A 27,585-nucleotide genomic window follows, 5' to 3' on the forward strand; every position below is an offset into this window, starting at 1 on the left:
GCAACTTTTATTTCACTTCCTAGGCCAGGGCAAAGTAACTGGAATAAGAAGGCAGGAACCTTAATAAGCCCAAATGTCTTTTCAACTCATGAAGCATGTATTAATAAGTATGTTTTTTAAAAAATGACTTTGACTTGTTCTTACCAGGAAACAGTTGCAGATTCATTGTTCTTTGATGCAAAGATGAGTAAGAGGTAGAACATTTAAACAATGTAAAAATGAAATATTTTTATCAAGAACCGTTTCTCTATCGAAAGTACATGGCAATTCTGTGGAAAATAGTGTTGCCAGATTTGCAGACATGGAGTGTCCCTGGCAGATGGGGTTTTTGTTTTGTTTCCTCACACCCTCTCCTTCCAGTGAGACTGAGCAAACCAGCTGCTGCCCGACTGAAATATCCCAAGTTTACTTTGAATTGGATTCATTGGGTTTCTGTTTCAGCAGCTTTGGATGGGCTACTTTCACTGTGGTATATCTGACTATTGGAAACCAAGCAGGTGTCTTAAAGTTACAATGTTTGCATCTCTTTTTCCAGGGAGATGAGAGTCTATCCGCAGTTACCTTTGACTCTGACTTTGAGACGGTGAGTGTAATTAGGAGGCAGCAGTTTATTATGGTGCTGGTTATTTTGCCCTTGTAGATGTTACTTATACATGTAAAATAGGTCATTCTCCACAAATGTGTTTAGAGATGGAATACAAATTCTAAATGCTGCTTGGTGTTTGAAAAGTTTCAGTCCCTAAGTTGGAGTTAAATAATTGTGATTACCATTTTAAAACTTATATCCATAAATTAAACCTGAGCAGGGTTCACTTGAAGCAGATTGCTAGTTTCTGTCCTGCATGTGGTTTTGGCTTGCACCCTCCAGCCCCCCAATCCTACACACGAGGGAGGAAGAGGAGCTCCGGGTGATGCAGTCCTGTGGCAGCTGCACTGCAGATCTGAATGATGGCCTGGCCTGACAGCCAGTCTCTGGAGCACGGGGAGCCAGCCTGGAAGGGAGTGCGGGCAGCAGCAGTGGTTAGGTCCAGTGGCACACTGTGGCCCCCAACCTGGTCTCTCTGTGTTTGTTTGACAAGCTGTGCTGGGTAGAAAATGAAGCCTGCTAATTGCTCTTATAGTGGATAAGCAAAAGAAGTATGTCTTACCACACACAATTCTAGCAAAACCACAGCACACCAGCAAATCTCTATTCTACTTTAGATCTGTGGATGCAAGGGGGAGCTTCATGGGCCCATTGTCACCAGTGACCTCTGTCTGCAAAATTAAAGATTTTCCCTCCAGGACATTGGCCCAAGGACATTGGCCTACTTCCCGGAGGAGCAGGAATCTAAATCAAACCCCCAGATAAAATTCAGCATGCACAGAACATAGAATTCATTGTTTCAGCTAGAGAGGAAGTAAGAGAATTGGCCATAATACGATTACCTTCTTGGTCTAGTGCAAAGCAGATGAGGAATATAAGGTTTGGAAGGGTCGTGTCATTTTCCCCAGGCCACAGAACTAGTAAGTAGTAGAACCAAGTTTGTACCCAGTTCTGCATTTGGCATAATGCTTGTCGTGGGACATGGTCTTTCAGACAGGGTTGTTCCCTCACTGGACTTTTATTCCTTAATGGGATTTGCAGTTGACTTACTTACAAGGGTTTCATCTTGCTCACTCTGCCTGAGTGGAGCACCTGAGCTCCAGAGATGGCTATGACAGTTTGGGTGGGAGAAGGTATGCCATTTGCCATGGGATCTTCAATCTGAGTGTTAACACCCGGCCCTTTGGTTTTCTGTGATTAGAACTCGTACCGGGAGGGCTCCGTGGCGTCCGAGCTCAGCCTCGAGCACTAAATGGATTGCAGTGTCCTGGGGTCAGCCACCTGGGCCCTGCATTTCTTCCTCTGCTCTGACTCTGCTCATGTCTCAGCTGTGTTCATTTCCTGTCTTGCTCTTACACTCTTGCTGATGCATTCTGAACCTGTCTGTGTTTCACAATCGGGACCACTTTGCTAGCTCAAGAAAGCCCAACATTCTTTACATTGTTTCTTCTTTCTTTCAGAAAGCAAAAAGGAAAAGTTTCCACAAACCCCCACCCACATCACCAAGTAAGTATGACCAGGCCTCGCTTTCCCTCTCATTTCCACATTTTAACTCTGAACTGTTTTTTTGTTTTTTTTTTTCCTTTTTGTCTTTTTTCGTGACCGGTAACGGGATCGCAACCCTCAGTGTTGCACCCACACCACGCTCAACCAGTGAGCGGACCGGTCTCTATACGGGATCCGAACCCTCGGCGGGAGTGCCGCCGTGCTCCCAAGTGCCACACTCTACCGAGTGCGCCACCGGGCCGGCCCTCTGAACTGTTTTTTAAAAGCTGCCCTTCCCTGGTGTCCTGGGAGAAAGATGAAGGATGTTTTCTTCTTTGTATTGTTAAGATAGTTGAGACACAGCACTTCAGCCGGTTTGGCCCTGTTTATATTGGGCTCTCAGGATCATGCAGTCCTGCAATCCCACCTGTCCTAGAGCTACAAGCCCGTCTTTGGGGCTGAGGCTCCCGAGAAGGCCCCAGCCACTGTCCCACAGAGCCTTCTACAAGACACAGTGCTTTGTGGCCTTTTGTTTTCTCTTTCTGTTGCTTTCTCCCAAATTGCTTAACTATTCAGAACGCTGCCAGAGTCAGAGGATTTTTTTTAACCTCGGATTTGTTCCTTAAGAGTCAAAGCTGCTCATGCGGGTCCTGTACTGAGAAAGTGTAAACGTTTCAAGACAGATGGAAAGTTTGCTTTTTTTTCCTTTTGGAATCACCCAGGCTTATTTTGCTGCCAGGATTATTCCCTTCCTCATCCTCAGCAGGAAGAGGGCAGCTTTGTCCACCTTCCTTGGCAGTGGCCAAGGAGGCAGCTGCCTGTCCGGGAGGACATTGTGGAGATGGGGTTAGTCCAGATGGCTGCGAGGCCTCTCATTTTGTCTCTGTCATTCTAACATCGCTCTAGTGCACAGTGATCCATACGCCTATCTTACGTTTACAAATGTGTTTATGACAAACTGTAAATCCTAGACTGACTGCTTTTTGCTACCCAAAAACCTGTGGCCTTCCTTGACTTTATCATCTGTATATGTGTGTGTATATTTTTATATACATTTATCATATATTTCAAACATATTGAGTTATATATATGACACACTCAGAGAATACAAATGAACTTTCCTATTAGACTAAGGAAAATGTAATCAGAAAGGTAAATTCCTGCAATGAAAAGAATGCATGTTATATATTACAAATAACTATGAACATTAGAAATACATCATCTACTAGTTTGGATTTTTGATGTCCTCGCTCTCCTTCTATGGAGAAATTGAGAATTGATATAAAGCAAAAGTGTGGATGTTTGTGCTTTAAACCTTTTCATTTTAGAACCATTTTGTCCAAATCCTTTTTAGTTTGAAGGCAACTAAGGTAAATATTTACCCATCTTTCATTTACTGAAAGTCATGCATTTCAAGTGTTGAAAATAGTAATCCAACACTTGAAAATAGTAATCCGGTTATGTTTATCTTGATTTCTGTAAATGTCAGAATTGTTTTCCTGGCACGTAGAGTGGCCAGAGCCTGAGCCTGGCAGATCGGCTGCCTGCCTTCACCCTGCAGCCATGCCGCCTTCTGGGGCCCTCCAGATCCAGTGCTCTCGTGCTGTTCCTCAGAGCCTTGCTCTCAGCCTGGCCACACTCTTTCCTCTCCCTTTGCATGAAGCTCACTTAGCTCTCTCACACTGTTCCCCAGATCTCAGCTCCAGTCTTTTTTTTTTTTTTTCCTTTTTTTGTCTTTTTTCGTGTCCGGCAACAGATCGCAACCCTCAGTGTCGCACCCGTACCAGACCGGGACCAGCAACGGGATCGCAACCCTCGGTGCTGCGCCCACACCTCGCTCAGCCAGTGAGCAGGAACCGGTCTGTATGTGGGATCCGAACCCTCGGCGGGAGCGCCACCGCACTCCCAAGCGGCACACTGTAGCAGTGCGCCACCGGGCCGGCCCTTAAACGGAATACTTTGAAGATGTTTGGAAGCATTACGAATGCAGAACAGTTGCTGCATTGGCCGGGAATCGAACCCGGGTCAGCTCCAGTCTTGCTTCCTCAGGGACACAGGCCTGGCTCCTAGACCAGGGCTAGTCCTGTCACCTGCTCCCCACGTCCTCATAACACTCACTCAGGACCTCTTTTTTTGTCTGTATTTCAAGTGCTATGAGAGTAGGGACCGTGTCCATCCTGTTCACTTAAATGTTTTTCTTGGGTGCCTAGTCAATTTGCATGTAATTTTTTTAGTTTCCAAAGTGTTCTGAGGTTTGTCATCCTCCTAGCCGCTCAGCGAGGAAGAGGAGGCAGGCGATGAGGTTTCCAATCTTTCAGAGCTGGTGATTTTTCAGGCAATTTCAAACACCACCATATTTCCACCATCCTATTCTCATTTTTTTCCTTCTTCCTTCGTAGCTTTTGCCCATTTGCACACACGTTTTCCTGAGAAATCCTTACTGTTCGTGATAAATCCACATATATTCAGGAGGGAAATGTAATTTGTGGTGCTTTTTTTTAAAATCATGAATTTATAAATGACAGCTTAAATGAATATTTAAAGTTTGGAAGGCCTTCAGAGTATCTCGGAGGTGGGATGAGTGAAAATGCAAGGTCTTGTGTGTCTTTGATCCGTTGTTCTCAATTATAATGGGAGATTTTCCATAAATGTGAAGCCATGGAAAAAACTTAGAAATTTAAACAATTTAAATATATTAGACTTAAGTGTTCAGGACCTTCTACAGATATAAATTTTGTTAAGATATTTAAGAATGTTTTATGAGTGCCTTAGTTTTTGCATAAATTTGTCATATTTTACATAATTAAAGAGGTGAAATCCCAGATAAAAACGAATTTTAAAATGTTTCTTTGGTTTCGATAACAAAATAAAAGTGCCCTGGAAATTTATAATTTTTATTTCTTCTAGATATTTTATATATTAAATTCTAAACATTGCTATGTCATTATGTAGCAACATGAAAAAACATTTACAATGTTAAATATAGAAGATGCAAAATTATATGTTTACTGTGATTGGGACTATGTAAAAATATATACCTATCTGAAAAAATTGGATGGGAAATTAAATATTATAACATTGGCAGAATTATTCATATTTTGATTTTAAATTTCCCATTATGTTATTTCTTTTTTTGTTTTGTTTTGTTTTGTCCTTTTTGAGACCGGCCACACCACACTCAGCCAGTGAGCACACTGGCCATCCCTATATAGGATCCGAACCCGCGGCTGGAGCGCAGCGCCGCACTCTCCCGAGTGCGCCATGGGCTCGGCCCATGTTATTTCTTTATAATAAAAATTTACAAAGAAACGTATGTGTGTGTGCCTGTGTATAAAATAACTGTATTTTAAAAAATTTTTGCCAGGGCCGAGCCCGTGGCGCACTCGGGAGAGTGCGGCGCTGCGCTCCCGCTGCGGGTTCGGATCCTATATAGGGATGACTGGTGTGCTCACAGCGCTCACTGGCTGAGCGAGGTGCGGCCGGTCTCAAAAAGGACAAAAAAAAAAAAAAAAATTTTTGCCAGAATGTTTTTATCCGGAGTCATCATACCCTTGTGAATATTTTAGTTTACTATTTTTGTCTTTCCAAAGCACATATGTTGAGGGGCATTGATATTTTGGGACTCTGAAACCATGTATTGGCTTTTTAGAGTCACCTTATCACTCTAAGCCGAGAAAAGTAGCATCCTGGAGATCTCTCAGGACAGCAGGGGGCATGCCTCTGGGTAGCAGAACGTCCTTAACCCCACAGAAGCTATGGCTGGGAACTTCTAAACAAGGTATGTGGTTGCTCCAATGGAGGCCTTTCTTGCTTGAGAGGAGTTTTAGAAATTGCAAAGGGTGATTTGAAACTAGAGTTTTTAATATTACTTGTTTGAATTACATTATTTTTAATCTTCTCAAAGACGTTGAGTATGCGCATCATGGTTTTTGCATCAGGTATAATTGTGTTTTCCGTGGTTTCACAAAAGTGACGCTTTAGCTTCTTTTGCTCACATAATGCCAGCAGTGGTGTGTTGGAGCCAGCTCCTACTGGCTGGCGAGAGCCAACTCTTACATTTTGGGGAGTTTTGTGAGCTGGTCAGTGTCACACTGGCAGCTTGAAATTGGATGTGGTGGGAATATTTTTATGGTGGAAATGGGCAAATGCTACAAATCAGGGCTTTATCAATTTATTTTTTGAGAGCTGGTTGTTAAATATTTATCAGCACAGCAGTGACTGCTGGGTATCTGTTGGGTGACTTTAGCTTTCTTCAACCCAGGAAGGATGGTTATTAGAAACACAACCCTCGATTGTGTTTACTTGTACCTTTTTAAATCAATAAATCATATTAAATCCATGCACATTCAAACCAGGAAGTCTGACCCAACCCCTGAAATCAAACTTCACCCTGGAGCATGCATGGACCAACCCCCCAAGCAGCACTCCCGACTACCTGACAGAAGCTTTAAGAATGAAGAGGTCAAATCTCAGGCGTTCTGCCAGCAATGGTGAGCATGTTGATGCTGACAAGGTCATGACTAAGGAAACACAGAAAGGAAAATCTTTTGGATTTGAGGTGTCCTTTGTCACAGTGAGATTTTTGGCTTCGTGTACAAGCTCCATCAGTAAGACGTTTTGGAATATCGTGAGGACAGTGACTTGTGAAAGTCCATTCTGCCCTCTTAGAAAGTAGCTTTTATAGTGTATATAGTAACATCTTGCCAGGCTTCAATTGTGCCTGCCTCCTTAAATTTAGGGTCTTATTTAAATTTATTATATAAACAATATTAGAAACAGAAAATAAAATTGCAAATAATAATAAAAAGTCTGAATCTCAACAAAAACAATCTGTTTGTTTTAATTTTTCTGTATTCCTCTTTAGCCTTTATCCGTGTGTTTTTTACGTAGCCTCTTCTTGTAGACCTCCATAAAGAAAAACAGCTTCCACCTTCTCACTGTACCCCATGAGTAGATTACCTTCCTGCTTTTACTGGTTAGAGTTTATATTTAGTCTTAAATATTTTAGATTCCTAATATATTATGTATCATATTAAAACCAAAGTAAAAATACTGTTTTTCATTGGAATAGGTATTGAGATGCTGTGTGCATTTTTTTGTCTCTGGTTTGGGTTCTGTTGGCTATTTAAAATCTAAACGTATCACTTCTCCTTTTGCAACTTCCTTCTTTAATTCTTTTACTATGCCGTCATGCATTGTTTAACAATGGATACGTTCTGAGAAATGCATCATCAGGCAATTTTGTCATTGTGTGAACGTCATAGAGTATACTTACACACACCTAGATGGTATAGCCTATGTACACACCTCGGCTATATGGTATAGCCATTACAGTCTTATGGGACCACTGTTGTATATGTGGTTTATCATTGACCAAAAGGTCCTTATATGGTGCATGACTGTACTTAAACTCTGTGTTTACATCTTTATTTTTTGCTTCATCTTTCTATATCACTACCATTTTTGGTTTCCTTGCTTTTTGGGAAAGTGTTACGATCAAGCTGAAAACACTGAAATTCTTTGCTCTTTTTTTTATTTTCTCTCACTTTTTAAAGGATAATTTTATTAACTTCCAGGTTTTCCTTAAGGTATAGCCAAGAATCCATTCTACTGTTCAGATAACCTTTTAAGAGATTTCTGTATTGTTCTCTAGGTCATGTGCCTGGGATTCTTGTCTACAGAGAGAAAGAAGATATGTATGACGAGATTATTGAGTTGAAGAAGGTAGTGTTTCTATCTGTTCTTTATTGATTTTAAATAGTAAAAGCCTTCTATAACAATGGATTAAAAAATCAGCATCTGAAAAAATAAATAAATAAAAAATAAATATAAATAAATAAATAAAAAAGGGCTGGCCCGGTGGCGCACTGCTACAGTGCCCCGCTTGGGAGCGCGGTGGCGCTCCTGCCGAGGGTGCGGATCCCACATACAGACCGGCCACTCACTGGCTGAGCAAGGTGCGGGCACAACACCGAGGGTTGCGATCCCGTTGCCGGTCCCGGTCCTGTATGGGGGCAACACTGAGGGTTGCAATCCATTGCCGGTCATGAAAAAAGACAAAAAAAGGAAAAAAAAAAAATCAGCATCTGTGCTGGGATGTATCCATATAGAAAGAACATGAGCTTTAGGGCCACACCTGAGTTTAAACCCTGGCCTAGTGCCTCAGGAGCTGTGTAACACTGGTTAAATAAAGGCCTGTAGCACCAGCTACATAAAAGGCAACGTGGTTTTATGTAACATCAGTATATAAAATTTAAAAAGTTTATATTCTGTCTTGCACTGCTCCTCTAGCATATTGGAGAAGACTGAGTAAGGACTAGATTAACTTCAGAGTCCCTTTGCATTGTGAAATTTGATATTATGAGAAGGTCATTTAGTGTTGTCAATAACCTTCCATTCTTGAAATTCTTTAGTGTTATCAAGACATTTGACATGCCTTTCTCAGTTGATCTCTACAGAAGCTCTGTGAGATAGGCAGGGCCAGTTGTTACAACTATTATCTAGTGATGCATTTCAGGCTCTGAGAGATTGGTCATCTCTCCAGTATTCACCAGTAGCAGAATCAGGATTTAGTCATCTGCCTCCCAAAGTCATGACTCTTTTTATTACCCCATACTCTCTTCCATTCACTAAGGTGTAAATTGCACTGGAATATATCATCATGCTGACCACCACCACTATTATCACACTGGTTTTTAATATCCATAATATTTTTGTGCCCCTGGAGAAATTATCTGGGTTCATTTTCTTCTGTAATTTTAGTCTGTTTATAGACCTAGTATCCCTACCAGTTGAGCTGCATCTGAAGGACTGTGTTCAGTCAGGCCACCAGAGGTTAAGCAGGACATTTGGCAGCCGTCATGCCCAGAACATGGTGAGGAGTCTGGAAGCTGTATCACTGGAGGAGCACAGGAAGACACTAGGACAGACTGGTGTAGGCCATTGTATAAAAGGCAGAGTCCTCTTTTGGCCCAGAGGGAACATTCGGATTTTAAGTCACATGAGAAGAATGCTCTATCCACAAGAGCTTTCTATATCACTGGAGGAGCACAGGAAGACACTAGGACAGACTGGTGTAGGCCATTGTATAAAAGGCAGAGTCCTCTTTTGGTCCAGAGGGAACATTCGGATTTTAAGTCACATGAGAAGAATGCTCTATCCACAAGAGCTTTCTAACAGTGAAAGTGCTGCCTGAGGAATAAGTATACTCCCTGTCCTTAGAGATTTTAAGCAAAGGTCAGACAACTACCTGTCAGGGATATTATAGAGAGAATTCTCATTTTGGTTGGAAGACTGTACTAAATGAACTCTGGGAGTCCCTGAAACTCTGAATAATTGTCACAGTAGTGCTCTTGGAAGGAATCTTCTTGGGGCTAGAAATGGGTCTCTGGGTAAAATGATACTGACTGTATTCAACTTACCATTATGGATTTCTGGATAAAGTCAGCCTAGACTTCCAAATTCAGAAAGAAGAGAATTTTGTTTTTAGTACTCTGTTGCTGTGGGATCTTGAGCATCAGAGTAGGGGGTTTTTTTGTTTGTTTTTTTAATTTATTTTTTTATGGTAGGCAATGCCTCAGTTTCCTATTAAAAATGGGGATAATAATAGTACCAATTTTATAGTTATTATATGGATTTAATAAAATAATCCATAAATGTACTTCAGTGCAGTGCCTGATATATAGTAAGGAATCAATAAGCATAGACCATTTTTTTAAAAACTTATTTGAAATAATTAGATTCCCAGGAAGATGCAAAGATAGTATAGAAAGGTCCCTTGTACCCTTCACCCAGTCTTCCCCCAATAGTTATGTCTTACATTACTGTAGCACAGTATCAAAGCCAGAAAATTGTCATAGGTACAGTGTGTGTGTGGTTCTATGTCATGTCACAGGTATACATTCACATACACACCACCGCTATCGAGATGCAGAACTGTCCCATCACCACAGAGATGTCCCTTTTGCTGCCCTTTCTAGTCACGTGCACTCCCCTCTCTTCTCACCATCCTAACCCCTCACAACCATTAATCTTTTCTCCATCTCTATAATTTTGGTATTTTGGTAATGTTGTATAAATGGAATCGCATGTGTGACCTTCTGAGGTTGGCTTTTTCACTCAAAGTAGCCCTTGAGATCCATCCAAGTTGTTGCGTGCATCAGTAGTTCTTTCTACTCAGCACTGCTTTAGTTAAGTCCTGTAAATTTCAATATGCTGTGAATTTTTTTCATGTTGTATTTTCACTTTCATTTAGTCCAATATATTTTTTGTTTGTTTAAAACTCTTTGAGACATGATTACTTGGAATTGTGTTGTTTTGCCTCCAAATGTTTGGAAATTTTCCTGTTGTTTTTCTATTACAACTTCTAGTCTGATTCCATTGTGGCTATAGAACACTCTCTGTATCATTTCAATTCTTTTAAATTTATAGAGATTTGCTCTGTGGCCCAGAGTGTGGTCCATCTTGGTATATGTTCTGTAGGCATTTGAAAAGAATGTGTACCCTGTTGTTGTTGAGGAGAGCATTCTTTGAATGTCGGTTAGATACTGTTCAATGGTATTGTTAGCTCTTATATATTCTTGCTGATTTTCTGTCTAGCTGTTTTATCAATTCTTGAGAAGGTATTGAACTCTCCCACTATAAGTGTGGATTTGTCTATTTCTCCTTTCAGTTCTATCAGTTTTTGCTTCACATATTTTATAGCTCTGTTGTTTAGTGCATACATGTTTAGGACTGTTATGTCTTCTTGGTGGATTGACCTTTTAAATCATTATATAATGTCCCTCTCTGTTCTGGTAATTTTCTTTTTTCTGAAGTACACTTTATGTGATATTAATATAGCCATTCTTGCTTTCTTTTCATTAATGTTTACATGGTATCTCTGTTTACTTTCAACATACCTGTATCATTATGTTTGAAATGAATTTTTTGTAAACAGCATATGGTTGGATCATGTTTTTTAAACCACTGTGCCAGTCTCTGTCTTTCAATTGGTTTGTTTAGGTCGTTTACATTTAATGTAATTAGTGATAGGTTAGGGTTGTGTCTCCTATTTTATTTTTTGTTTTCTGTTCTCTTGCTTTACATTTCTCTGTTTTCTTTTTCCTGCATTACTGTAGCTTACTTGAACATTTTTAGAATTCCATTTTGATTTATCTATAGTGTTTTTGAGTATATCTATTTGTGTAGCTTATTTAGTAGTTGCACTAGGTATTCTATTACATATACATAACTTATCACAGTCTACTGATACTGACATTTTATCAGTTTGAGTAAAGAAGAGAAACCTTACGTCCCTTTATGTCCCTTTACCCTCCTATATTTATGTAAAATTGTCTTAAATTTTTCCTTTATATACCTTGAGAACCACATCAGACAGTTTTATAATTTTTGCTGCAACCATCAAATGTAATTTAGAAAACTCAAGAAGAGAAGGAAAATATATTTACTTTTTCCGTTGTTCTTTCTTTCTTCCTGACATGCCAACCTTCCTTCTTTTATCATTTCCATTCTGTTTAGAGAACTCCTTTTAGCCGTTCTTTCAGAGTAGATCTGCTGGTGACAAATTCTTTTCATTTTTCTTCATCTGATAATATCTTCTCAGAAGACATTTCCCCTTCATTCTTGAAGGATATTCTCACTGATTAACAGTTCTTTTCTTTCATCCCTTGAAAAATTTTTTACTTTCTTCTGGCCTGCATGGTTTGGGGTGAGAAATTTGCTGTCATTTGAATTGTTTTTCCCTATAGGTGAGGTGTTGTTTTTCTCTCACTGCTTTCAATATTTTTTCTTTGTCTTTAGATTTAGAAGTTTAGGGCCAGCCCGTGGCTCACTTGGGAGAGTGTGGTGCTGACAACACCAAGTCAAGGGTCATCTTTAAAAAAAAAAAAGAGAGAGAGAGAAGTTTGACTACAGTGTGTCTTGATGTGGATTTCTTTGGGTTTATCCTATATGGGGTTTTCTCAGCTTCTTGAATATGTAAGTTCATTTTTTTGTCAAATTTGGGAAATTTTCAATCATTATTTCTTTTTTTTTTTTCCTTTTAGTCTTTTTTACTGACCAGTAACGGGATCGCAACCCTCGGTGTTGCGCCCGCACCGCGCTCAGCCAGTGAGCGGGAACCGGTCTCCACATGGGATCCGAACCCTCGGCGGGAGCGCCGCCGCGCTCCCAAGCGGCGCACTCTCCAGTGCGCCACCGGGCCGGCCCTCAATCATTATTTCTTCAAATACTTCTTCAGCCCCACCAATTTTTATTATAATTGCCCAAGTCTCTGAAGCTTTGTTCATTTTTTTTCTATCTATTTTCTCTCTTTCATACTGGGTAACTTCCTTTGCTCTACAAGTTTACTTATCCTTTCCTTTGTCCTCTCTACTCTGCTGTTGAGCCCATCACTGAGTTTTTAATTTTAGTTATTATATTTTTCAGTTCTATAATTTCCATTTGGCTCTTTATATCTTCTCTTTCTTTGCTGAGACTATTTTTTCATTAGTTTCAATTATCTTCCATAATTGGTTATTGAAGCATTTTTTTTTTCCTTTTTGTCTTTTATCGTGACCGGTAAGGGATCGCAACCCTCGGTGTCGCGCCCGTACCACGACCAGCAATGGGATCGCAACCCTTGGTGTCGCGCCCGCACCGTGCTCAACCAGTAAGCGGACCGGTCTCTATATGGGATCTGAACCCTCAGTGGGAGCGCCGCACTCTACCGAGTGCGCCACCGGGCCGGCCCTTTGAAGCATTTTTATAATGGCTGCTTTATGTCTTTGTCAGATTATTCTAACATCTGTGCCATCTTGGTGTTTAACATCTCTTAATTGTTTTTTCTCATTCAGATTAAGATTTTTCTGGCTTTTGGTATAAAAAGTGATTTTGGTTGAAAGCTGGAAATTGTGGGTGTTATGTCATCAGCCTCCAGCTCTTACTTATATCTTATGATTTAGCAGGCCTCTTCTGATACTGCTCTGGTGGGTGAAGTGGGGACACTCACATGGGGAGGGCTTCTCGGTACTACTGGATAGGGTAGAAGTTCAGGCTCCTCAGTAGGTCTTTACTGATACCACCCTGGTTGGGTGGGGAGGACCACCTTATGCTGCTCTGCACATGGCCTGCACTGATGCAGGGGTGGCCTCCTTACCTCTGGGTGATGAAAGTCCTAACTCCCCACTAGGTCTGCTCTGGAGCCACCCCAGCGAGGAAGGGGAGGGGCACCTTGATGTAGCCTGGCAAGGGTAGACTCAGTCTTTGCTGGGCCACTGTGTTTTCTGTTGGTTTCGTTGGGGGTAGAGCAGTTATTGGCTGTAAGTTTTCTGCCTTGTTAGGCTGCCCCTTTCCTGACTTTTTGGCTAGAGAGAAGAGGCTTTACTTGGGGTTCTTATTGTTTGTGCCCACTGGCTTTTGCAGGCTGTTGGCTTCTCGAGCACCCAGTCAGGATAAGGCAAAAAGAAAACTGAAGGAACTCCCTGCTGTGTCAATCCTTGGGTTCACTGCTCCCCAGCCTGTCGACCTTCTTCTCTCCACCTTTCAGAGTGTTCTTATGTTTGTTTTATATACATGGCCAGTTTTTAGTTAACAGGAGGAATAGGGAAAGTGAGTCTATTCCACATTTCTGGGAGTAATTTCCATTTTTAGGTTTCTTATCTTTTTTTCATGTTAACTAATTTATTCAGTAAACACTCATTGAGAGCCAATTATCTATCATGCTTCTTGAATCTGTGAGTTTGTCTCTAGTGATACTGGCAGTCTGGCCAACTGTGGACATGTGGCTGATGTGCCAAGCTGTCCCTCGGTGGAATGTGTGCTTTGAATTGTCTTTCTGGTGGTGGCAGTGGTTTTTTGCTCAGACATTCAGTCTTTCTTCAGAGCCACAAGTCAGTTGGAGGAGAAGCCCATTTGTACAAGATAACAGTTTAGTTCAGATAAAGGCTGATGCTGGAAGCCAGTTAACTGTGGCATAACCCAACCTAGGCTTTTAACCTCCTGTTTTTTAGGCTTTTGAGTTTCACAGACTAGTAAAAAGTGAATGAGAATATTAAAAACAAAAATTAAGACTACCTTACTATCATCATTTCATAAAAGGACTATATAAGTCCAAAATAGTAGGAAGGATATAATTTTAATATACAGGATAGTCATAGAAATTGAATAAACTTAGTTTAGTGAAAAATTGACTACACGGTCTTTTTTTCCCCTTCAATTCACCACAGATTGGTGAATAATCCATCCACAAATAAACATTGAGAACCACTGCTCTCCAACTGAGACTTAGTTAAGGATAATCATTTAAAATGAATATTAGTCTTTGATGAGCTTTAGTAATATGTAGTGTAAGAAAGATGGGCTTTCTCTTGTGGACATGGAAGAGAACATGTGACATTAATACCTCCCAGAACCAGTGTTTACAGTGTTGATGGTGCATTCCGTAGAACAGTGTTCCTCAGTGGGGGTGTCATTGGCATTTTGGGTAGGAGAGTTCTTAGTTGCATGGGATTTTCCTGCACATACAGGGTGTTTAGCCTCCCCTGGCCCCCACCCACTAAATGCCACAAGTGCCCTTCAGTGCCCTTTGCTGTGACATCCAGATCTCCCTTACTCCTCCCACTACAACACACAGTGCCTTGAGTGGAAACCAGGCAGCTTTTAAAATTCTTCTCCAACTCAGTTTTTCACCTGGGTGTTTGTGTATGCGTTATGTGTGTATGCACGGGTGTGTGTGTGCATGGTCCTTTTTTTCTTCAGTCATTACACACACAGAAAAGTGACGTGGATCTGATGAGAACAAAGCTTCGGCGATTAGAAGAGGAAAATAACAGAAAGGATCGGCAGATAGAACAGCTTTTGGATCCAAGTCAAGTAAGTTCCTGGCCCTTCATGGTGGGCTCCTGCCTATAGGCATCGACAGACAGGGGAGGGAGAGACTAAACTGGTTGCATGTTGTCTTCATGTCTCAATCTGCTTACCACAGGGCCCGGATTTTGTTCGGACTCTGGCAGAGAAAAGATCTGATACTGGTTGGGTGAGTATAGTTTCCAGCACGACAGAGAGCCTTCCACCGAGATCTCAGTTAGGGACATCCACACAGTGGAGATATGACTTTTCCCTAAAGCACTCATACAAGAAGAGTGACATGTAGAGGGCAGGGCAAGGGCTCAGAGCTTTCTAAAACCGTTCTCCACAGAGCCATTGGAACAACAAGAAGGTGCTTCAGGAGTTGTCAGGGGGAGTGAGAGGGAAGCTCACAGGCCTACCACAGAGGCCAAAACATACAGGAAAAAAATAGTCACAGTCGGCGACTTCCCACTGCATACCCCCCAAAAATATATTATGCTTAACAGGTGGCACTGATTTAAAACAGAAAAACAAAGCAGAAATAGAATAGAGTCCTTGAAATAGATAAAATACCTCTCATATACCATGCAATCATACCTAACAAACTGAATGAAACAAAATGGTGGTAAATGGAGCGCTGCATGGTGAATGCTATGGCAATAAACTGTAGCAGTTGCAGAAAAATGTATCACAGTAAACTTCATAGGAATCAAGGAAGTACATGTTTTATTTTTTTATTTTTTATTTTTTTCTTTCTTTTTTGTGACCAGTAAGGGGATCGCAACCCTTGGCTTGGTGTCACCCGCACCACGCTCAGCCAGTGAGTGCACCGGCCATCCCTATATAGGATCCGAACCCGCAGCAGGAGTGCCGCTGGGCTCCCAGCACTGCACTCTCCTGAGTGAGCCACAGGGTTGGCCCGGAAGTACGTGTTTTAAAAAGTGAAATGCTAAAAGAAAACTGAAAGGGATATAATTTTGAAACTATTGAATACAAAAAATAACACTAATGATGGGATTAATGGATTTGATAACATAAAATTAAAAAATATGTGTGGGACATCCACACAGTTGAGAGCACACACGCACAGCCGTGCATACGCACATAATGCCTAAATTTATGTCCCTAAGATGGAAACGGAATCACTATAATGGGAGAGAGGGAAGGATATTACTGATCAAAACAAGGTTTTCTGTCCAGAATATACAAAAAATCTGTATAAATCTCTAAAGAAAAAAACAGTCTGCTCTTAAACATAACAGATATATATATATACATAGAGAGAGAGAGATGGTACACATATATAGTATACAGGGATACTTCAAAAAGTTCGTGGAAAAATGGAATTAAAAGATAATACAAATCTTTCCATGAACTTTTTGAAGACCCCTCATGTAAATATCATATATTTAATATAAATGATTAAAGCCTAGTTCTGTGCTTAGTACAGCACAAAATAAGTACTTAAAACATTTGTGAATGCATCAGTGGGTTTCCACAAGAAGATATTGTTTAGACAATAGCAAATCCTAAACGTTGAATAGTTGTTCAGTTTGCACATGTACATGATCTTATTTGATTTTTTGTGATAAGGATTTCAATCCCCATTTTTAAAATCAGGAAACTGAGGTTAAGAGATTTGCCCAAATTGGGTTCATAGTTAATGACTATAAACTCTGTGAAGGCAGAGGTGGTATCTGTCTGAGTCCCCAGCATTTCACCAGCAGTACACACTTGAATGAAGAAATTATTTCAAATTAGTGTAAGTAAAACTTCACACCTTAAAATAGCAAAATTACCACAAATGATCAAAACCAATATTGGCAGGGCTGAGAAAAGAAAAAAAAAAAACAGGTATACTGAGAACTTAGGCACTGCATTTTAAAGTTGGTCTGACCATGCAAAAACAATAATCTGTAAAACCATACCTACCTTTTAATACTTCTCTTTTCGGACTGTGTCTTGAGAAAATAATCCAATACAAAAAGCACAGGTTAGGGCCAGCCCGGTGGCGCACTGGATAAGTGCGCCGCTTGGGAAGCACGGCGGCGCTCCCGCCCGAGGGTTCAGATCCCACATACAGACCGGTTCCCGCTCACTGGCTGAGTGAGGCGCGGGAGCAACGCCGAGGGTTGCAATCCCGTTGCCGGTCCCCGGTCCGGTACGGGGGCAACACTGAGGGTTGCGATCCGTTGCCGGACACGGAAAAAGATAAAAGACAAAAAAAAAAAAAGCACAGGTTATTTGTAGCTGCCCAATTTGGGAGGAAAATTGAGGAGAAGCAATTCAAGCTATCTCAAAACATTTTTGCAAAAAAAAAATTTTTTAAGAGTATAAAACAGTATAGCTTTTTACAGAACTATCTACCTAATTTAAATGAAGATGTAGACTTCTGTAAATAATGGATACTTTTATAGAGAAAAGGTTCTGTATTTTTGTCATTCTGATGCTGTGTGTGTGTGTGTGTATACTAAAGATAATTAAAAGTAGAATTCCGGGCCGAGCCCGTGGCGCACTCGGGAGAGTGTGGTGCTGGGAGCGTAGCAGTGCTCCTGCCACGGGTTCAGATCCTATATAGGAATAACCGGTGCGCTCACAGCGCTCACTGGCTGAGCGTGGTGCGGCCGGTCTCAAAAAGGACAAAAAAAAAAAAAAAAAGTAGAATTCCTAGATCATAAGATATGTACAGTAGTCATTTTAATACTGTGGCCAAATTGTCTTTCAAAACGGCTGTGCCCTGTGATTGAACATTTCTTTTTTACATTATCTACTCTCAAAAAACATTGGCAGGTGTTCACAAGGAGGCCTGGCCAAGGATTTCTATTGAAGAATTGATTATAAATAGCAAAAAAATGGTTACGACTAAAATATCTATCAAAGGAGAATGGATAAGTATATGTGGTATGTTCACACTATGGAAGAATAATGTAGATATTTAGTAACTAGTAGGGATAGATCGCCAAGAGGGTTTGTTGAGTGAAAAAAAACAAGTTGCGGAATGATACGTATAGCAGCATCCCATTTCTGTAAAAACAACAAAGTGCCGTAATTCCAGTGGGTGTAGACATGCATTTGGTAAGTTGTAGAAGGGTGCACACTACGTTGCTGATAGGATTTAGTTAAGTGAGGAGGAGAATGGCAAGGTCCAAGAGATTTTAGCTCATATATAATGTCTTAATTCTTTTTACAAAAAAATGTATTCATATAATAAAAGTGTAATTTAAAATTACTTTATATTTCAATTAAAAAGTTATTTGTCTATTCTAAAGGAAAGGATGTTCTTTAAGGAATATATAATATAACATCCCAAAATGAGATATTAACAGAAAAAGAAGTAATGAGACCAGTGGAGCAGTTCTTCCTTCCCCAGACGGAAGCACAGTGTCTCTTCGAGACCTTTCCAGCGCTCTGTCTCCATCAGCCCTGCTCACTCGCACGTGAAGACCATGAACTGACTTGTCATGGGGTGGGTTAGGATTAGTGGTTTTGACATGTAGTGGTGGTGGTGGCTTCATTTACTTAAAGTAACCAAGGTGCATCCTGCCCATTATCCCAAGTGTGCAGTGTGTTGGAGAGGAGACTCTGCCTTGCAGTGTGCAATGGCCAGCTGCTGCCAGTGAGCTCCAACAGGGTGTCTTTCTCCACTCGTTCACTCACTCAGCTTTACACAGTGAGTGAGCAAGCCAGAGGGTCCCCTTCTCTCTTCACTGAGCCTATAGTCTCCAGGAGAAGACACGATGAAGTAAGGAGGACAGTTATATGTGAAAGTGCTCTGGGAGGGAGCAAGTGCAGAGTGCTGTGGCATCAGCCAGCGGAGGACAGCCACTCCCACCCAGGGACCAGTACAGCTGAGCCTTCAGAGGGAGAGTGGGAGGCTGCGGACTGTGGAAGTGGTCAAACTTGATGTGGTGGCGTTCTATTGGCAGGTCATTAATGGGCTGAAACAAAGGATTCTCAAGCTGGAACAGCAGTGCAAGGAGAAGGACAATACTATCAAGTACGGAGCTGTCGTTGGGCTGGGACTGCTGGCTGGAGGGGGCTTCAGGGGGACCTGGGCCTGGCCCACCCCCAGCTAGCTGGGACTGGCACCCTCACTCCTGTCTTTCACTTCCATGTTAGCACTTGTGCTTTCTCAGACCACAGCTTTAGTTCCCACACACCAACCCCTGTCCTGTGTTCCTATTCCCACCCCCCAAAAGAAGGTAAATATTAGCTGCCTCTTTTTTTTTTTTTGTATTATTTGCTTTACCTCCAAATTTCATTAAGAAACAATGTTTTCCTTCCACTTATTATATTTAAGAAATGCTTTCTCCTCTTAGTGTTCTGTGAATCACTTTTTATTTCCAATATGAATTTTTTAGGTCTTGATACAAGCTCTTCCTACTTGGACGTCTCCCATAGCTACTTCTCAGTCGTGCACTGTCCTTGTGCTATATTGTTGGTTTAGCTACACACATTTCTTTACTTGTTTTTCTTCTCTACCTGTCTTTTTAGTGTGAAGGTATAGTCTTTCTTGGCTGTTTGTTTAAGGAAAACTGAGGTTCCACTGTCTATTGCCTCGTATCTCCTATTCCTACAACAGTTCTCCCCCTTGTTTGTTTCTTGCTGAGTCTTGTCAACTTGAAATAAATTTGGTTATTTACTGATTTCTTCTGTGTTTCAGAATACTGAATTCTGTGACTTTACTTTCATTTCTCTGTTAGTGCCTTTTATCTCAAGTCCATTATATGTTGAGAACAAGGTGACAGCGTGACAATATAAGGGGATAAAATGATTCTCTTTTCTTTACAAAACTAGTATTCTCCCACCTACCCGCAAAGATTGTTTGTCCTCTAAACTCTGAGGTCTCTCTTCACCATTAATCCTATTTCTTAAAGACAACATCTTATTTAGAGAAGATTGTCTTGAGGGAGTCTGTGTACTCACCTTGGGAAGTGGCTGGTCTAACAAGGGACACTTTCTGGTGTAAGGAATTCTGTCAATCTTGGAACAAATCATTTGTTTCAAGGCCCCAAGCCATCTGAGGGCCAACTAGGCTTTTTCTTTCCCATCCCACTTCCCTTCCAAAGCCATTCCTTATCTGGATGTTCTGGGAAACCCTCTTCCTCTTGCCCTGTCCCCTGGGAATGCGGGCGTTGCCATATTAACTCTGAGCTTGGGTTTTCAGCAAACTCCAGACTGATATAAAGACCACCAACTTGGAAGAGATGAGGATTGCCATGGAGATGTACTACGAGGAGGTGCGTGCCATCCCGAGCCATGCAGAAGGGGAAGGGTGGTCATCGGGTGTGAAGGGAGAGCTCACTGCTGACTGGGTGAGGACTGAGCCCAGGCAGTGACCCGGGGCTGTGCTCCTGGGAGCCCACTCTCCTGTTTCAGCTTGACTTTAAAGGAATCCCAGCAGCTTAGTTTTTACTTCCTGCCACTAGGCGGTGATCAGGAATCTGATTAGAGGTTTTTCAGGTCGTCTTTGTGCTTATTTTGTATTTTTAATGCATTTTAATTTGGCATTTGCAGATTCATCGTCTCCAGTCTCTCTTGCCAAGTTCTGAAGCTACAGGAAAGAGGTATGATAATCTGTTTGAGAGCCATGTTTCATGTTGCCTTCATGTTACTGAAACTACCCTGAAAGCAGTGTAGTCATTACATGGAAACGGCATATACAGCCCTTAACTTGTAGCAGTGCCAACACCTGTACCTGTTTTGCTAATGGTTAGATTTGATAAGTGTCCCTTTGGGCTCTATACAGATGTGCCCTTATAATTACTACTTGTTGACAGCTGATACATGCTCAGAGCTCCATGTATTTATATTTATATATATATATATATTTTATATATATATATATATATTACATAGCAGCTTCTAGCTTAGAATTAGAAAATGCTATTTTTCAAAGTTCATCTATCTTATTAGGAAGACATTTAATGCATGTATGAGTTAATTTTGCCACTTAAAAAAGTTTTTCAAATAAGTTTATTAGGAGAGACATCATGGTTCTCCTCATCTTGTATATTTCTCCTATCCCTTTAACCAAATGATGTGATATCAAGTCTTCAATGGATTACGGAGGGATGATCCCTTATCATAGATTTGGTCATGTCACTGCCCTCTGCAGGAAACTACCAACATCTAGGGAGTGCTTACACTGTGCCGGGCATGGTCTTCCCTTCTTTCTTTTACCCCTAGTGGCTTAAAGCAGTGGTTGGAAAGCTTTTTCTGTAAAGGGCTAGATAATAAATGCAGTCAGTTCTCGTTATTTGCCACAGTTATATCTGTGAAGTCTCCATGAACACTAAATTAACACATACTAAGCTGTTGCCATTGCTCCCAGGGGGAGTACAGGGTTAGGTTCCCTCAAGCCTCGGCTCATAACATTTTTTTCAACCAGTCAGTATATAACCTGGTTCATTTGTGGTCTGTGTAAGGACACCCTATTTAATATATACTGTTGATTCTTTAATGTTGAATCACAGCCAACAGCTGTATAATTTATGCCTGGACAAAGATTATGTAACACACATTTTCTCCATAAGGCACATCATAACCTTCCTGATCTTAAAAACACCAGAGAGCACTTCAGCACTGTACTTGGGGGGCCATTCTAAACAGCAAAATCACCAACAAAGAGCATAAAAATGTGGAAATTGTGGCACTCAGTAGATGGCAAAAAGGTTTACAATATGAGAACTAAAACAGGGAGGCAGAGTATAACCTGATATTAATCACTGGTTACAATTAAATACAACATCTAATATACAGGTTTACTAATGTTAAGAATGGAATACTATTTCAGGGGTTAACATTTTGCTTATTTGAGGTTCAAAATTAGTATTCCCTATTCGACTGCAAATACTCACCTGCAAAAACAACTCTGAGCTAACAGACCAGACAGAAACAGACTGTGATGTGCCTACCCCTCGTTTAAAACATTTATTAAACTAGTTTAGAAGTCCAAACCTCAGCCCCTTGGTTTGGTTGTTCCTAGGACTCCGGGGGAGAAGAAGACGGGCGTTAAAAGGCAGAAAAAAATGAGCAGTACTCTCCTGAACTTGTCTCAGAGTGTTCAGGAGCTTACAGAAGAGAACCAGAGCTTGAAAGAAGACCTGGACCGTGTGCTAAGCAACTCCCCTACCATCTCCAAAATAAAGGGTATCTTCCTGAAAACCACTCAAAGAGGGAAACACAAGGACAGAGGTCATGTCTCTTGTTCTATAAGGGAAGATGCAGGGCAGCTTCCAGGGGGAGCCCTAGCCTGATAAAAGATATGTCAATGGCCCTTCCTCCATTCAACCATGAAGACCCTACTTCAGGAGCCACAGATGCAAATGTATACTGTTAGGCAGTCTATTCCAGAATGTAATGAGCACCTACTGCGTACTGAGCAGCATTCTAGGCCCTAGAGATATAGTGAACCAAAGCAGAGAGGGGTCAACAGTCACACACATGGCAGGTGGTGATGAGTGCTATGGAGAGAAAGGAGGGAAGTCAGCAAGCCCTGGGGTGGGGCAGGCAGTGGTGTGCAGCCTCACATAGGGTCATCAGAAGGCTTCATTGAGACAGAGACAGCTGAGCATGACCTGAAAGGTGAGGGCCAGCTGTGCAGACAGCTTGGGGAGCAGTACGTGCAGAGGACCTGAAAGAAGGCCGGCATGGCAGCCTGGGGAAGCAGTGGGAGAAGAGTTGGTGGTGAAGACAGATGGAGCTTAGCCCCGAGTGCGGTGCATGCATGGCAGGATTGAGCAGAGCACTGAGGAGTCTGCCTTGTTTCCCGAAGACCCTGGCTTTTGTGTGGAGAATGGACTGTGTGTAGAAAAGGAAGGTTTCAGCACTTGTCTTAGTAAGGATGCTGGTGGCTGGGGTGGAGTAGCATCAGAAGTGGCGAGAGGTGGTCAGGTCCTGGTGCATTTTAAAAGTGGAGCTTACAGGAAGTGCAGAGAGTAGGTAAAGCCTACAAGAGGGAGTCAGGTTGTGAGGTTTTTTGTATGGGCAAATAAAAGAACAGTTGCCATTTCCTGAGGCGGGGAAGACAGAGTGGGGCAGGTTTGGGGGGGAAGGGGACATGTGAGGTCTGAGGTTCGTGGAAGTGGAGGCTGGGCAGTGGGACGTGTCAGTGGAGCTCAGGGCAGAGGCCAGGGCTGGAGCACTGACATGCCGGCCATCAGCACACAGATGAAACTGAGGGAGCTAACCTGGCCGGTGAGTGGAGGAGAGGAGCAGGGACTGGAGGCTGGGCAGTGGGACGTGTCAGTGGAGCTCAGGGCAGAGGCCAGGGCTGGAGCACTGACATGCCGGCCATTAGCACACAGATGAAACTGAGGGAGCTAACCTGGCCGGTGAGTGGAGGAGAGGAGCAGGGACTGAGACCTGAACTCGGGTGGCATTTAGAAGGTGGGGAGGTGAGGGTGGGCCAGCAAAGCTTGTGAGACGAGTGGCCGGGGAGGGAGCTGGGAAAGCCTGGCGTGTGGGACAGCCTGAAAGCAAGTGAAGGAAGGAGGGCAGGCCGATGTGCTGGGGGACCTGGGAAGGTGAGGACTGAGCTTTGGATTTGGCAAAGTGAAAATCATTGGTGACCTTGACAAGAACCATCTTAATGGACTGGTAAGGTCAAAGCCTGATTGGGATAGAATCATACTAAGACACTTGGAGACTGTTAGTATTGATAACTCTTTACAGTCAAGGAAACAGAAAAATCTTCCAGTGATGAGGGGAAAGAACGTCATACTAAGACACTTGTAGACTGTTAGTATTGATAACTCTTTACAGTCAAGGAAACAGAAAAATCTTCCAGTGATGAGGAAAGCCCTTGAATGGCATGATTGTGCCCGATGTGGGCCTTGTGGATTTGCTGGTAGCTCCACAAGCTCCTCCATCCTGAAAGGGGAAGCTATCAGGCTGTACCTGAGAAGGGTGGTCTGGGCTAAAGGGTGCCATTGGGATGGTCTTTCTGAAAACCCATTGCTTCCATTAGGTTATGCAGAGTGGAGCAAGCCCAGGCTGCTGAGACGCATTGCAGAGCTGGAGAAGGTGAGTGGGTGGCGCAGCATCACCCCGTTATTCAGAACCTCCCTGTGCCCAAGGAGCAGCTGGGGGTCTTACACCTTGGGGGACACAGACTTAGGGAGTGAGAGGCCGCACTGAACTTGTAAACAGAGCTCTCCAGCAGACAGCACAAGTTCAAACCGGAGAGCATAGACACAACCTGAGGGTGTGCCCCTCCTGGCCTCGTTTGGCAGATGCAAAGCCGTGGTCACGCAGCACACATCTTTGGATCCGTGATCCTAGAGCCTTCAGCAGTGCAGCCTGAACAGACGTTATGGGCTCTTCGCGGCCAATCGTGTACCAGACTGCTTTTCTCACCACTTGTGTAATATTTGAATTTGCGGAAAATCTATGTTCATTCGCATGTTGCCAGCCAGAAAATTTGGGAAATTATCATTTTCTCATATCCCCCATGTGAATTTGCAAGCTAGGAATCGATCTGATTCTACTGGAATTGGTCATAAGTATCAATACCGTTATATTTTAAATATCAAGTTAGAGTTGTCTCTGTTGTTTGGCTAAGCAGAGTAAACCTAGAGGGGAAAGCATATTAAAAAAATAATTTCACATATTTACAAAGTAGAAAATTTACGAAGTATAAATTGTGGATTTTTTAAAACAAAGCTTGTTAAGAAATAAGGAGCCCAGAGATGGTTCAGAGTATGGAGGGGAAGCACTTCTATAGGCTAAGGGAGATGGTGTCAGGCGTGGAAAGCCTAGAAGTGCTCAGTGTCAGTTTGCTGTGGAACTGGAATATAATTTACAATTGAAAGCATAATGGTTGAAAATTTCAGAAATTCTAGGGAAATAATAGGGCAAATGAGCACAGCGGAAAGTAGTTTCTGAATTTGCCTCCCCCTTGTGCCCTCTTTCTCTATCAATGGCTTTTTTGCCCCTTCCCCAGCTGGGGCCTGCGCTCTCCCCACTTCTGATTAAAGGGAACTGTGCTGAGTGGTGCACTTTTCCAGTAGAATTGTGCCCAATCAGCGTCTCCCTGATAACTCAGGTCACCCAGTAAAGCTTCTGCCCTACCCCTGCTGGAAACCAGTTTCCCTTTGGTTCATCGTCTCTTTTCTGGGTTTCATAAATGGAAAGTAAAAATAAGAAATAACCTCTAACAAATGCGTGTGTTACTTCCAGAAAATAAGTTCAATGGAGAGCTCAAAATCACAGGCTTCAGAACCAGTGGAACCAATTCCCCTGGCTCATTCTGCATCCGACTCTACAGTGCACAAACAGCCACCGTCAGAGGTCCACGAACGTCTCCAAGGGGCGGTGAGAAACCTGAAGGGAGAGCGGAAGGCCCTGCAGACTCAGCTGCTGGAGAAAGAGTAGGTGTTCCTGAGACCCGTCAGCCTCCTCCAGTGAGGGAGTTCTCTCTTGCCATGGAAATATATCGTTTCTAGGGTTAAGCTGCTGCAAACTTGGGAAAATGCTCAGCACACAGTAGTTACTGCATAAATATTTTTATGTAATTCTAAAACTTCTTATATTTTGGTTGTGAAATAAAGGCATCTGTAGTCGTAAAAGGAAGACACTACCTGACCATATTGCATCATGAAAAGAATGGGGGAGGATTGAAGAGTGCCGTTTAAATCCCTTTACACTGAGTGCAGAGGGATTTCCAAATTTTTTACTAGAGAAAAGTTTACTTTCATTGATTTGTGTGAAATCAATTTGATCTTATACAGAGTGGTTTTAAAATCCAATAATATGAAAAAAAAAAAAAATCCAATAATATGTTTATGGCATCTGATCTATATATATCATAAGACATAAATGCTGTAAAATATTCAGCGTAACCTTAAGAGTTGGAAAGGCAATGCCTCACAGTCTCTTCCGTGGTTTCATGACCTGTAGGAAAAAAAAAAAAAATCCAATAATATGTTTATGGCATCTGATCTATATATATCATAAGACATAAATGCTGTAAAATATTCAGCATAACCTTAAGAGTTGGAAAGGCAATGCCTCACAGTCTCTTCCGTGGTTTCATGACCTGTAGGCCATTTAAAAGGCAGCCAGGCTCCTATCTACCTGCTGGTTGCTTGTGGCATCCCTAAGCCCAGCTCTGTCATGAGTGCACTAACTCCATGCATCATCTGAGATGATGTTTATCTCTCTAGTTTGCAAGAACTGTAGTATCCTTGCTATTCAGAGTGGTCTGTGGAGCCAGTAGCACCAGCATCATGGGGGCTGGTTAGAAATGCAGGATCTCAGGCCCTGGCTCACCTGGGAGCTGGTCAGAAATGCAGGACCTCAGGACCTGGTTCAACTGGGATCTGGTTAGAAATGCAGGATCTCAACCCCTAGCATACCTGGGAGCTGGTTAGAAACACAAGATCTCAGTCCTGCCCTACACCCTCTGAATTGTACTCTGTATCTAATGAGATCTCCAAGTGATCTGTGTGCTCATTAGGGTTTAAGAAGAACTCTACTAGATGTCTTCCAGCCTACTAAGTTCTCTGTCACCTTCCTTCATACTCCACTGTCCTTTCACCTCCAATGAAAGTCTCATAGTGCATTTTTATGAATGATAGGCTCGTTGTAAAAAATTAGTATTTCCTTAAAAGCTTTTAAAATTAAGCTAGTCATTTTAAAAGGTAAATAATCTCTGGGATTAGATTTTAAGCTATCTGACATGATAATAGCTACCATTTATTGACCCCTGAGTATGTTACAGGCACTCTGCTACACAGTCAAGCAGTTTTATCTCATTTAATGTGGAGATTAATAGGGACTTTGAAAAGTTAGGTTACACAGACAGTAAGCAGTCCATCTGTGGTTCACACAGAGGTCTTGTTCTAAAGCCAAGGTCTTGTTTGTGGCCACTTTGCCACACATGGGACACAAGAAAACCCACCTGGGAGCAGTTCAGCTGTGTGTGCCTGGGTTACCCTCCTTGTCCTCAGGCCCAGCACAGTCAGCGCCACAGTCCAGAGCAGGCTCCTTCCCTGTGCCAGGCCCTACATCTGCCTTCAGCACACTCATGGCAGATACAGTAACATGCTGAACTGTGTGACCATTGGATTGATGCTCGGCCATTAGACTGTGAGGCCAGACATGACAGGATTTTGTCTGGTGTTATGTTGATCCCCAGCACGTGACAGTCCCTTACACACTGTAGATGCTCAATACATGTCTGAATGACTGAGGGACTGGCTGATGGGGAGTCAGGACCCCAGGTCTGTTCTTGGTCTGTGTGATTAGAAATAAGGGCCTTTCTTGACCCTTCTTCCCTGTGGTCCATTGTCNTTGGTCTGTGTGATTAGAAATAAGGGCCTTTCTTGACCCTTCTTCCCTGTGGTCCATTGTCCTAAGGAAGGAAGTGGAACCACATTTTTTCTGAAACGTTTTCCTGCTCTGTAACAATCTTTCATCTTAACGAATGCTGAAATGTTTCTGATTCTGTGTATTCAGTTTGGAAGTACAGCAGCTACTGCAGACAAAAGCTGACTTGGAGAAGGAGCTGGAGAACTTGAGGGAAGGTGAGAAGGAGAGAAGACAGCGAGAGGAGGCTTTGAAGTAAGTGAACTGAGAGGTAGAGCCTTTAAAGAGAATCCACCCAATTCCAACTCTTCTTGCTTCTACATGCTACCCCCCACCCCCATCAGTTCTCAACACAGCTCCTATTCCTAAAATCT

The 27,585-nt window shown here is 42.2% G+C and overlaps 1 protein-coding gene across 8 annotated transcripts in view; it reads left to right on the forward strand.

Moving 5' to 3' along the window:
• The first annotated feature begins 451 nt into the window (after positions 1 to 451).
• IQCE (IQ motif containing E) overlaps positions 452 to 27,585 on the forward strand; it is a 55,804-nt gene continuing 28,670 nt past the window's right edge. For 2 of the 8 annotated variants that reach the window (XM_008566742.1, XM_008566744.1), the window contains exons 1-14: positions 452 to 583; positions 2,047 to 2,092; positions 5,721 to 5,849; positions 6,427 to 6,561; positions 7,725 to 7,795; positions 14,810 to 14,923; positions 15,036 to 15,086; positions 18,826 to 18,896; positions 20,067 to 20,139; positions 20,417 to 20,466; positions 21,888 to 22,051; positions 23,871 to 23,926; positions 25,082 to 25,272; positions 27,362 to 27,466. In XM_008566742.1, coding sequence (XP_008564964.1) covers positions 5,786 to 5,849; positions 6,427 to 6,561; positions 7,725 to 7,795; positions 14,810 to 14,923; positions 15,036 to 15,086; positions 18,826 to 18,896; positions 20,067 to 20,139; positions 20,417 to 20,466; positions 21,888 to 22,051; positions 23,871 to 23,926; positions 25,082 to 25,272; positions 27,362 to 27,466 — 1,145 coding nt within the window. In that variant the 5' untranslated portion in view covers positions 452 to 583; positions 2,047 to 2,092; positions 5,721 to 5,785. Of the gene's footprint in view, positions 584 to 2,046; positions 2,093 to 5,720; positions 5,850 to 6,426; positions 6,562 to 7,724; positions 7,796 to 14,732; positions 14,924 to 15,035; positions 15,087 to 18,825; positions 18,897 to 20,066; positions 20,140 to 20,416; positions 20,467 to 21,887; positions 22,052 to 23,870; positions 23,927 to 25,081; positions 25,273 to 27,361; positions 27,467 to 27,585 lie in introns of those variants that run through there. The other 6 variants (XM_008566738.1, XM_008566737.1, XM_008566736.1 and 3 more) reach the window with 5 other exon arrangements.

The sequence above is a fragment of the Galeopterus variegatus genome, unplaced genomic scaffold, assembly GCF_000696425.1.
Source record: "Galeopterus variegatus unplaced genomic scaffold, G_variegatus-3.0.2 Scaffold267, whole genome shotgun sequence".
NCBI classification, from domain to species: domain Eukaryota; kingdom Metazoa; phylum Chordata; class Mammalia; order Dermoptera; family Cynocephalidae; genus Galeopterus; species Galeopterus variegatus.